We start from the raw sequence: 13,455 nt of genomic DNA, 5'->3' as shown, positions 1-13,455 counted from the left end.
TATGGTAACACGTGCTTATATATTCTTGTAAAAACTGAAATCTTTTAGGGCTTTTCTGATTGGTATGTTTAGGTCTTTCTGTAATAATTGAAAATTTTAGGGTGTTTTGGTTATACTGAAGTTAGGTGAAGGATTATTCTATGTAAAGGTGATGTCTTTTTCTGTATGCAAGCATTTTTTATTTTTTTTGTTATTTGCTATTTTCTGTTACTTTTCATTTTCTGTGATTTATTGTTAATGTTTAGGCTAGCCTAATGTTTATGCTAATTAGTATAAGTTATAGATGTAATTCATTGTTTGGCTGAGTTTTTGAATTGTTAAAACCTCTGTAGGTTGAGAAATGGATACTAAGTACTTTCATTTTAGATGGAAAATTGGTGGTATATTGGTGAGTGAAGTGGGGCCTACTTTTGTTGGGGGTAGGACAGAACATTCTTTTAACATTGATTTTGATCATTTGTCTATTCCTGAGCTAGTAGATCTTGCTAAAGAATTTGGGGTGATTAATTTAGGGACCACTTATATTGCACCTAAGGGGGTGCTTTGGTAAAATTAACATCAGACAGGGATTTATTAGACCTAGGAGTACTGTTGAATGATGGGGATACAATTGAAATTTATGTGTGCAATGACTCTTCTTTTGAGGATGTGGGGCCTGTCAGCCAGCATGTGATTGGTGGGGCTGGTGATAATTTATCAAAGCCAAGTGGGGATAGGGAATCTGCCAGTTTATTTATTCCCTATCCACCACTAGTTAATACAACACCAACTACAAGTCTAGATCTAGAAAATCCTTCTTCTCCAAACTGTGTTGAAGGGGCTGAAGCAAATACCAGTGGTGCTTTTGCTAGTAGTGATTTTGCTGCTGAGAATCCCACTGGTGATGTAGACAATTCTGAGGAAGAAGATGCAGTAAATGGGTCTGATTCTGAACTGTCTGATGATTATGGGAGTGATGTTCATGAAGAACTTAGGGTGGTGAGAGAAGATTTAAGAGAATACAAAAAAAAACAAAGCTACTAGGGCTGCTAAGGATAGACCAGATGGTTTTTAGGTGAGGCCGGAGTGGATGAAGGTTATGAAGACATTGATAGTGAGAGAACTAATCTAAGGGGTTATTTGGAGGTGATGATGATGAGCCATATTATGACTCATCAGATGTAGATAGTTTTGCTTCTGAATCTGAGGGTGAAGATGTTAGTGATGATGAACAAGTTGAAGGAGGGACTGAATTGAGGGCAAGGAGGAAGAGAAATAGGGTTGTGTATGATCCAGATTGTGAGAAAGTCATTTGGCAGGTTGGTCAAGTATTTCAAAATGTCAAAAAATTCAGAGAAGCTTTGACCAAATATGCTCTGAAGAAAGGTGTCCAGCTGGACAAGAAGAAGAATGACACAAGAAGGGTGAGGGTGAAGTGCAAAGAAGGTTGTCCTTGGATGATATATGCTAGCAAGGAAAGTAGGAGTACAAACTTCACAGTCAAGACCTACAATCCTAGACACAAATGCAAGACTTGGTTAGGAAAGATTTTGGTATATATGTTGGGAAATCTGTCTGTTTGAAAACAAGGAAGATTGTTTTGAGAGAAGTCATGGGAGATCATATTGCTGAGTTTGGTAGACTCTTTGACTACAGGGATGTGCTGCTACAAACTAATCCTGGCAGCACATGTGTTGTGAATGTAATAGACAAGGAAGATGGTAAGAAAGAATTCAAAAATTTCTATATTTGTTTCGCTGCAATGAAATTGGGGTTCATGGGAGGTTGTAAGAGGTGTATAGGCCTAGATGTTTGTTTTCTGAAGGGTATTTGCAAGGGCCAGTTACTTGTAGCAGTTGCTAAAGATGGAAACAATCACATGTTTCCAATAGCATGGGCTATTATTGGAACTGAGACAAAGGATACATGGAGATGGTTTATGAGAATCCTCCAGGATGACTTGCAACTTGGAGATGGGACTGAGGTCACTATAATTAGTGACATGCAAAAGGTACCTTGTTTTCATTATTTGTTTTCTATTTAGGCATTATTGTTACACCTCGGAAATTTCCCCGTGAACGTACAATGAATAGACCAACGAAAAGTATGAGTGTACGATGTTTTACTAAGAAGGGGATGACTACTTGTGAGTTTTGAAAATGCGAAATTTGCAGATTTGCACTTCGGCCCAGTTGGTCGTAAAATAGAATACAGACCGTAAAGTGGTTTACGGACCGTAAACTGTTATCGTCTTTTAACATTCCAAAATTTCAACTTTCTGCCAAATGTCTAAATGGTTAAATACGACTCAGAATACGGATCGTAAATCGAAATACGGCCCGTAAACTATGACCGTAAACCACCATGACTCCGGCAAACCTTTCTGGTTCTGTTATGCTTAAATACGGTCGTGCAAGACGGACCGTAAACCAGAATACGGCCCGTAAACTGGGTTTACGGCCACTGTGCACTTCGACTACTGTTCATAAAAATCAGATTTTAAGTTAAGTATAAGGGACCCTTTTTCATTCCATTCATTTCATTTTCACTCCACACTTCAAGAAACATCTAGAATACTCTCTAATATTCATCCACAAGAGAAGCAAAGGAAAATCAAGATCAACAACACTAAATCCATGAAATCAAGAGTGTGAAACTCATCAAAGTTCATCTACACCAAGAAATTGCAAAGGCAGTGAAGTAGGGTTTTTGGTATAGAAGAGTATTGCTACTCAAAGCTCGTTCCTACCATATCTAAGGTAAGTTTTATGACTTTCTCATGATGATTGAAGTATTTATACGTTGAAACACTTGGATTATAGAAGAGTGTAGTAAATGGGTCATAAAATGTGAATAGTGCCATAGTTGAATGTTGATGAGTTAGGAGTATAAATATGTTATAAATGATGTGTAGACCATGAAATAGGTGTGATGTATGAGAAAATGTGATGATGAGCTAAACCCATAAATGTGGAGAAATTGGAGAAAAATGGTGGAATGTGGTAAGTGTAGATAAATGACAATTGTTGATACGATATTGTGAATGTTGTTGTGAATGTTTGGTAGTTGAAATGAAACGTGGGAAAAGTAGTAGAAACAGAGGGAATGTTGCCCAAATTTCCCTAGAAATAGTCATGCGTTCTTATAGTCGATTAACTGACGTTGATGCGAATTCTCTTGAAGGTAAAGACGCGAATATTGAAGAGGAACAATCAAGCGGTAGAATAGCTAAAGGAAAAGGTATGTAAGGCTAGTCCCTTCTTTCTAAGGAATGACAATATTGATGATGAATCTAAGTCTATAAGTCCTCAAGCTCATGAATGACATTCCTACGAAGATGATAATCCTTATATGATTCCTATGATATTATTTCCCCTACCTCTCCACGACTTTCTTACATTCCGGGAACTATGAGTCAACATTGATAAAGATCTTCTTATGAGATAAAGATGAGGAATATGTCATGAATGTGATAATAATGATGATAAGTTTAAGCCTAGAAATTCTAAAGCAAGGAATGATGTCTATGAATTTAATGATCCTATTTACGATCTATTGATGTTGTTTGTTGTATACACTTACCTTATATGCTAATTCCTTCAAGGTGAGGCAGAATTCTTATGAATGCTCCATAATGTAATCGGGGGTTCTTGACCTTATGTCACTCCGACATTGTTATAGATTGTCTATAAGCCTCAATGCATGTCCTATGACCAATGTTTCAAGAAACTATGAGTCTATGTTCATAAAGGATTTTATGTGAGATAAAGGTAAGAGATACGCTATAGAAATGATAATGGGAATGATGAGCTTAAGCCTGAAGATTATAAAGACTATCATACGATACTTATACGAAATTCGTGCTACGAATATGATGTGATTTTCATAGATTGTCTTTAAATTTAAATGTGTGCATTAATGAAAGGTTACGATAAGCTTATGAGATGTATGTGATGACAATGATAATGATGAGATATATTGATCCTTGTATGATGCATGTGATATGGTTGAGCCACTACGTGGCCGAATACGGAAGATATGTATGTGATATTGTCGAGCCATTACGTGGCCGAATATGGATACTGTCGAGTCACTACGTGGCCGAATACGGATATTGTCGAGCCCTACGTGGCCGAATACGGATAATGTTTTATGTGTATGAGAAGCTACGATACTATGATGATGAATTATACGACATGATGATGTATACGCTATGATGGTTCATGTACGACGATTATGTATATGTGATATATGTATGAAATGTATTCATCCTTAAAGGTCGCGCAGGTTTTTCCTTCACCTCATGACTTATGATTTCTCTATTATGTTTGTTTCATTCATGCCTTACATACTCAGTACAATATTCGTACTGACGTCCGTTTTCTTTGGACGCTGTGTTCATGCCCACATGTAGACAGAGAGGCGACCCAGATTTATAGAAGCCAATAAGCAGACTTTTGAGAGCACTCCATTATTTCGGAGGTGCCATTGATTCACTATTTTATGTACATATATGTTTTGGGAACGACGGGGTCCTGTCCCGTCCATACGTCTAGTACTCTAGTAGAGGCTCGTAGATACGTATGTGTGGGTAGCATGGTCTCACGATGTCATTATTGTACGTATACTATTTTGATAGCCGAAGGGCTTATGTATATAAATGTAAATATGTTTCAAATGAAAAATGGGTTTCCTGCGATTATGAGCGTAAAAAAAAAATATGACAGTACGCAGAATGAGTAATAGAACGAGTGGTGCTCGGTGGTTAGCCCCGGGTACCCGTCATGGCCCTAGCCGGGTCGTGACAATTATGTTCTATTTTCTGATTCTGCTATGTTTTTACAGGGTCTGGTTAGTGCTGTTGAAGAAGTACTTCCTGCTTGTGAGCACAAAATGTGTGCTAGACACATTCTGTCTAACTGGGCCCAAAATTAGAGAGGTATTGAGGAGGAAAAAATTCTGGAAGTGTGTGTTAGGTCAACATTTGAGGCAGAACTGAAAACCAGGCTGAATGAGTTAGATCAGTTGGGTAGGGGTATTGTTGAAGACCTTATTTCATACAACAAAGAAAGGTGGTACAAAGTGTATTTCAAAGAATTTTCAAAATGTGATAGTGTGGACAACAATATGTCAGAATCTTTTAATGCTTGGATATTGTCAGCTAGACACAAGAAAATTGTGTCAATGTTAGAAGAAATTAGAATCAAGGTGATTAATAGGATAGCTAAGATGAGGGCATTTTCTGAAACTTGGGTTGATGGGATATCACCAATGGCATTGAAAGTGTTCAATGCTAATGTTGAGAGGTCAATGAACTGTACACTTCACTGGAATGGAGACTGTGGCTTTGAAATCAAAGAGGGGTTAGGTACTCATATTGTTCAACTGGCAAGGGAATATTGCAGCTGCAGGTTATGGCAACTAAAAGGTATCCCTTGTGCACATGCCATAGCAGCTATGCACTATAGGAGAATTGATCCAAGTGAGAATATTGTACATTGGTACAGACAAGAGACTTATTTAAGGGCTTATTCTCACTTCATACAACCTGTTCCAAGCATGATTATGTGGCCAGACAGTTCAAACTCAAAGATAGAGCCTCTGGAAGTCAAAAAAATGCCTGGCAGGCAAAGAAGGTGCAGAAGAAAGGAGATAGGAGAAGTGAGAAGGGCTGGAAAGTTGACAAAAAGAGGGATAGCCATGACATGCTCTGGTTGCAAGTATAGTACACATAACATAAGAAGTTGTCCTTCAAGACCTCCAACTGCATCAGCAACAACTCCTGCCCCTTCTAGGAGGAAATACTCAGTGCCACCAACTGCATCAGCAACTTCTAAGACCAAATATTCAAGGCCACCAACTGCCGATGCAACTTCTAAGAGGAAATACTCAAGGCTACCAAAAGCAGCAGGATCAACAAGAGCAGCAAATGCAGGAGCAACTGCTCCTCCAACTACACCAGCAACTGCTCCAACAACTTCCAAGAGGAAATACACAAAGCCACCAGTCCCTCCAAGGCCTAAAGAAACTACAAAGGTAACTGTAATATACATTACTTTGCTTACCATTAATTAGTCAAATATTAACTTATTATCTGTTAGGTTAATGCTTCCCAGCAGTCATCAACTGGAAGTACAAGAAAAAGTAGTGTTCATGATACTCAAGATGCATCTACAAGCATGGGAGGGAGCATGACTAAGTATAAGAGGCCAAGGGTTGTTGGACAGGGTGTATTTGTGTCTGAGTCTGGATACAAATGTGTTAATGTAAGTGTTTCTCAATCATCTACGTCATTGTTATTATTTTTAGCCACTTTATGACACTAACCAATTTAAATTGCAGCAAGGAATGCCTAGCAGCAGGTTGGTGTCCACACCTAAGGCAATGAATTCAGCCTTGGTCACAGGTGATATTGGATACAAACCCAGCAAAGGATTGAAGAGGAAAGGAACAAAAGCAGTTACACAAAGACAACTCCAAGTGCAAAGTGCTAATCATAGAATCCAAACAAGATCAAAGGCTCTTGGAGTTCAAACAAGATCAAGAAAAGGAAAATTTCCAATGAAGTAGTCTGATATTTCTATGTTTAAGCTAGCTATTTTTTGGTGAAACTTGGATATGTAAGCAAACAATGTAGATTGGTAGTTTTTGTTGACAGTTAGTGCTACTGTCCAGTTATTTTGCATATGATAATGACCTTGATTTCTGACCAGATTTTGATGTGAAATGGTACTGGTTACTGGTTTATATTGTCCATATTTTGCATTGAATGTTAGTTGGTGTTTTGTTCAGGTTTGCATTGAAATGGTCAATGCTTATTGTCCAGATTTGCATTGAATGGTAGTTGCTATTTTCTATCCAGATTTTCCATTGAATGTTAGTTAGTGTTTTGTCCAGGGTTGCATTGAAATGGTCAATGTTTATTGTCTAGATTTTTCATCCCAGATTTTGACAGTGTCCATATAGTATAAATGTGGTTGGTTAGCATGTTGAATAGGCTAACCATTACTAGCCAGATGGTATAACGTATTGCTTCACAAAGTCATCATAATCATATTCAATATGCTAACAAAAATTAGATAACATTGTTAATCATCTAAATAGAACTTCACTTCAACCTAATTAGTACTACAACCATTGTTAATAATCTAAGTACAACTTCACTTCAACCTAATTAGTACTACTACCAGAACCAAGATAAAACATCAAATTACATAGGACACTAATACATAGACAAATCTTCAATGTTTTTGACCACTTCAACTCTTGCTCATATTTGTTTTTCTTCTTCAACAAACCCCAAATAACACCATTAGCTTGCTCCAGAAATGGTGGTTCATACCAATCGAAAAATTTGCAAGAACTTCGACCTTTCACCTATAAAAAGTGAACGAAAATTAGTGACAAACCCGATAAAATTAGATGTAAATCAGTGACTAAATTAAACAAACCCAGCAAAATCATACTAAAATTGAGATACTATAAACATAAATTACATACCTTGTAATTTTGACAACCCCAAAATCTCTTTCCCGGATTGTCATCGGACCATGAAATCCTCACCACCGCCGGAAATCCACATCTACAAACTCTAGTCATGAGTACAATTGAGAGAGAAAATTTAACAATTAGAAAAGAAGGAGAACAAAAAGCTTGAAATTCAAGTTGTGGTGTATTTTAATGGGGGAGGGGTTAAATAAGAAGAAGTGGCTGATGTTTAGTCGTTGGAAATGAAAGAAATGTAAAGGGAAATGTGAAAATTGGATTTGTTACCGTTTTTATGCTGATGTGGCACCTCTCACGCGCCTCTTGGCGTGTGACTACACTCACTATGCCATGTGGCAGCTCGGGGATTAATTAAAGCCCATTTTGCCAAGTCTAGGGGTGTTTTGAAGTGCAACAATAGTTTGGGGACGAAAGTTGCAATTCGTGCCAAGTTCGGGGGCGTTTTAGTTACTTAAGCCAAAAGAAAAGTAGTGGTTCTATGCTGACAGGGTTTACACTTGGCCGATACAAACTTGAATCGACTCAAGCTCATGCGCTTATGGCTCAAAAATTAAACTAGGGCCATTATGCTAGTCGATCAACAACTCTAAGAATCATACACCAATTAAGAGAATTTTCTTAACATTCCTAATGCTCCACTTTAATGAGACATGAACAGACTTGGAGATCAAGAATTTTAATCATTATTGATTTATCGGTATCGAGTTATTGGAGATTAAGAATTTCCTACATAGTTTAAAGAAGGAAGGATCTATTAACTTTTTGTTGTTTTTAGGATTTAATTTAATGAACGGTAGCATAGTTCATTATTTTTATAGTTTAATTAAGGAAATGATTTATATAAGGTTATAAAGTCCTAATAGATATTAATGTAAAAATTAAATATTTAAATTTCCTACATAGTTGAAATAAAGAAATATTTAATAAGCAAGATTTTAGTTAATATATTCTGAATATTAGAAAAATAATTAAATGATAATTTTATCCAATGTGAACTCTATTTTTAAAAGGCAAAAAAGTCGATCAATATTTTGTGATTCATGTTGGATAGATTGATAAGTAAAAATAAATCATCGTTTAAACTCCATATGAAGCAAGTCTTTTTGCGATGGGAGAAAAGTATATATCAAACAATTCATCTGTGTTGGTGGCGTCACGTAACCGTGTGTCTTGATTACGGAAGAATTAGTCTTGATGTTATTCTATATCCCAAATTAATTATACTAAGTTTATTTTGGCCTTTGGGAGATTACAAGAAAACGAAAAGGTTTCCTTTTCTCTTTTTCCCTAAATATAATGTTTCCTTTTTTACTTTTACAAACTCTCCTTTTTTCTCTCTTTTCTAAGTTTCCTCACTCAAAATATGGTAATTCTCAGTAATGTTTCAAACTGGCAAATAACAAGAATGGAAAGAAATAAAGCATTGGTGTGTATATAAACAATGGAGTAGAGGTGCCTTCTTCGACATAAGTCATAACCCTACTTAGGATTCATTCAAGTAAGTTGCTTTCTTTCTTTTGAGTTCTCTCTATTCACTTTATATTTCTCGATCAGTTTTCAAGTTCATATTTTTTCCTTACTTTGAATAAATTTGCCAACACAGAAATACCTTTTCAATCTTATGCATATATTTCTCAAGAACGTACTTGAAAATTATATTGTTTAACGTGTTTTGCTTATTGATATGTTCCCTCATAACTAAGAAGAAGAAAAATTGGACAAATTGTTCTCGTAGTAGATAAACAATAATTGAATATAGTTATTTTTTTTATGTATGATGTTTGGTCTAGATTTAGCATGTGGTAGGAATTAAATTAGGACTAACTTTGTTAGTACATATATATCGAAAGCAAGAATGTCGCCACTGAAAAGAAGCAAAACTGTTTTCAGCGAGTTGGACAAGTTGCCCGAGAAGGAGGTGAGAGGACAGATCGAAGAACAAATACAACAATTACAACAACTAAATGTGCAAGAAAGAAATAGAGATGCTCATGATACGAGGAATCAAAGATCTGATGCTGCAAATCATCAAAACATAGATCAATCAAACTCGAAGAAAGATTTATAGCTCGTGGGATTCCTCAAAGGCTCATTTAAATATATATGGTGCTTTAATTTTTTTACTTGGTATATGTTTATTATTGATACATTTAATGTCTACAATAAATCATAGATATGTAGTAGTGTAGTAATAATTTAGTACCTTTTTAGGCTTTGCTTGCAGGACTTGAATAAGTTCAATATTTTTCTTCGTCACACCTTTCTACTTTCCTTTTTGCCAGATAATAACATAAATGAAATTAAGTATGGTTTAACCCTTGCCTCATGCATCTATTAAAATTTTCCTGGAAATATAGTGATCATCACCACAATGCTAATATATACAATTTCCCATGAGCGTGAAAAGGTAGTACGTCTTGTCCACAATCATATATTCATCATTAGCATACAAATTAGTGAATTACAATGGACGCCAATATCTATCAATTTTTTAGACGCTAAATTTTAAGCCGTGTTGTAGAGAGGAGGAAAAATCAGCTAGAATAAGGCTGACTTAGGATATATATATATGGGCACGTCCATTGCGCGTGTACCTAATATGGATGCAACTTTCTTTTAAAAAAGCATATAGATATTAGTAATAAAAAGGTGTTTGGAGTCCTAAAACTTAGTTAAAGGAAAAAGTGCATGATCTCAAAAATAGTGAATATTGATTATATTTAGCAAACTGTCCACTGAAGGAAGAAATTAACCATGTTGCGCATGAGTCCTCAAATCCCTATCATAATTTGAAAGTATGAATTAGGTATTTCTTTTAGAGGCTTAAACAGAGTAGAATAATACTTGTATTCACATTACTTACAACAATATTTCAGCAGGCCATTCTATATATTCAAAATCCTCCCTTGGATATCGTAAATCTTCATCGTTTTACGAAAATGGAACTACTTCTTTGATGTGAGGAACATAATAATTATGACAACATGGCGCAATAAACATAAAAAATTTTAGAAAGAAAGAAAGTTATATGTATATATATGTGTTCTTAATATGAGTTTATTATGGTCTAATACAATATATAATTGGAAATAATATTTTGCATTCATGGATGGAGAAAATATCACAATCACTTATTTAAAAGACTGCTTTTTATTTAGATGAGAAATAGAGCTTGAAACATGTATACCATTTAAATAAAGTTTCTACAATTAATAGGAAAATAATACAAAAGAAACACTTAAAAAGTTCATCAAATTAGAAGGAAAATTAGAAAAAAGTGAAAGAAGAAAGATGACAACGTTGGCTTCGTATATACATACTGTTCTAAAGGTCCATAAAAGATTGTTATGGAAAATAGATCAGAAAGAAAGCAGCTGTAAGGAACTATAATTTCTCACACTTCTATTCCTTTGTTTTTTTCTTCCTATGATTTATTTTTCTGATCACAGCTGCGAGCTTTTCTTTATTGTTCTTCAGTTACAGCTTGTGTTTTATTCTCTTCTCAAGTTGAACTACAATTTCTTGTATTCTTCAACGTTGTTATCTACTTCTTAAATAGCAATGGAAACAACCGTTCAAATTCATTTTCAGTATATCAGAATAGAATGACTCTTTAAATTTCAAATTATAATTTTTGAATCTGGTATTTATCGTGAACATTTTTTTTGCGCGGATTTCCCTTCAAAGGCATTGGCCTTTAATTTTAGCCCCTCAAATTGTTGGTCTTTAATTTTTGTCCTTTGCCTAAAAATTCATGGGTTCCGGGTTCGAACCCCTCTCAGTCAATTTTTTTTTTTAAAAAATCATAAGACAGAGTTTTACAGGCAAATTCTGCCTTGCAAATTTTTTAAATTTTTTTTACTGAGAGGGTGTTCGAACCTTGAACCCATGAATTTTTAGTTGAAGGGCAAACATTAAAGACCAGCAATGTGAGGGCAAAAATTAAAGACCACCCCCGAATAGAAATTGTGCAAATTTCCCTATCTTGAATAGCAGTCTAGAATGACTAATCAAATTCAATTTTAGTTCTGAATCTGACCAATATTGAAATAACTTTTCAAATTCATCGAAAAGAATTGAGTTTAATTATGGAGGAAACGGTTTGGGCGAATTGATGCTGGACTTCTAATCTATTTTTTTTAAAATAAAATATTATTACTATTTATTTAGTTAAATTTTGATTTATTGTTGGAGCGAAATGGTAATCTACTTTTGAAGATAGAAGTTTTCTACTTTTAGTATAACTAGTCTTTGGAAACGTGCGTTGAATGTGAGTCCCATAAAAATATTCCGAACGGTATGAATGATATTAAAACTATAGTATCTAATGAGCTGAAATTGATAAAAAAAAAATAAGCGTATTTGAAGGACTTGATTGCTGAATGACAAATAATTAAATATTATCTGAACCTATAAATTTGATTAATGATATTTACTTAGGTGGGTAGAATGTGTAACGAATTAAATTTTGATGTTAGTAGGTAAAAATATGTGATATATTCGTAATTTACCCTAATACTTTCTTATAAAAGATGTAAATCGCCATTTTCTGTCTCCTATATAAAAAGTGCGGGACACATAGCTGAAATAGAGAGGTCTTCGTTGACATATGTGCTCAGGAATATGTGGTGCTTATGTCATTCTGACATATTTGTTTCTTTTATTTTTTGTCAATTTCTGCTTTATGTCAACAACATGCCTTAAATGGCTTTCAGCATCTCCTTAAAGATTTTCACCCCCAATTTTATTTTAAAAATTAAATTTACCTTTCAATTTTGAACAATTGATATTCTGCCTCTTCTTTATATGCAATGACTAGTTTACCCTTATTTTTTTCAATCATCCATTTATGTAATACATTTTAATATTATATATGATATTTATTTTTTAATCTAAATATTTATAAATTTTTATTTAAGTCCATTAACATTATAAGTTGAACAATACTTTTATGAATTTGTAACAAAATTTAATGCTATTTTTTATGATTATTATTTAAATATCATATGCAGTAAGTATGTATATATGTATGTACATGCATGTGTGTATATTTAAGTTTCATTTCGCTCTTATTCTCTATTGTTCATATAAATAAACAAGTTTTGTTTGTCACTAGTGAAATATTTCTTCTAATAAAATTCATTTACAGTATAAATAAATCATTTTTAAAAATTTGCCTCTTTTTTAATTGTTTTTGCATTATCTGCATAGTTATATATTTATAAAGTTATTATGACTTGTTATTTTTCACTTGTATAAATAAATAATAAAGTTGTGATTATTTTTAATAAAATTAATTTTTTGTTTATTCTGTTGATTTACTTTATTAGGAACATCATTAACTTACATACTCAAATCTCAATTAGTTTTTCTCACTTTTTTCTTCGCCTAGAACATAATATATATTTTTTATAAGAAATTTGTTACATAATTAAGAAAATGAAAAATATCATGGTTTTAAAGAAGTAAAAAAATAAGATAAAAGTTATAATGTAAGGGTAAAATAGGCATTTAAAAAAGTCAAATAGGATAAAGGAGAATGAATGTCTATTGTTCAAAGTTGAGGAGGGAGTTTGATTTTTAAATCATAGTTGGGGGGTGAATATCATCTTAAATGACTTCTTCTTTTCGCCTTGCGTTTTTAAATTTTACTTTTCTAGAGTTTCTCATTTTTTCCATTTTTAATCTACCTATGTTTGGGAAACTAGGGGTTCCAATTTTGGGAATTCAAAAAATGGAGCTTCTATATATAATCCCCTTTTCTTCTAAAAATAATCCACTTTTAGATTTAGTTATAAACATATCCCTTAAATGGATTTCAGCCTAAGAACAATTTCCAACGTATTAATAATCCACTTTTAGTTTTAGTTCATTAGCAATAATACAAATATACTTTATTGTTTTGAATGATTTATATAGCGCTATTTTATTCGAACTGCATTATTAGCAAAATTTCATCTTAAATTTGAA

The 13,455-nt window shown here is 33.9% G+C and overlaps 1 protein-coding gene across 1 annotated transcript; it reads right to left on the bottom strand.

The window, feature by feature from the left end:
- Positions 1–7,074: 7,074 nt before the first annotated feature.
- On the bottom strand, positions 7,075–7,693 carry LOC132620262 (uncharacterized). Its single transcript, XM_060334939.1, has 2 exons — positions 7,480–7,693; positions 7,075–7,356 (listed from the first exon to the last, which is right to left on the bottom strand). The coding sequence occupies exons 1-2, from the start codon at positions 7,576–7,578 to the stop codon at positions 7,150–7,152; spliced, it is 306 nt and encodes a 101-aa protein (XP_060190922.1). The 5' UTR covers positions 7,579–7,693; the 3' UTR covers positions 7,075–7,149.
- Positions 7,694–13,455: the final 5,762 nt, after the last annotated feature.

This window comes from Lycium barbarum, chromosome 2 (genome assembly GCF_019175385.1).
Source record: "Lycium barbarum isolate Lr01 chromosome 2, ASM1917538v2, whole genome shotgun sequence".
In the NCBI taxonomy this organism is placed as follows: Eukaryota; Viridiplantae; Streptophyta; class Magnoliopsida; order Solanales; family Solanaceae; genus Lycium; species Lycium barbarum.
Note: the sequence above shows the minus strand (reverse complement) of the source record. Positions and strands in the feature narration are given on the sequence as shown.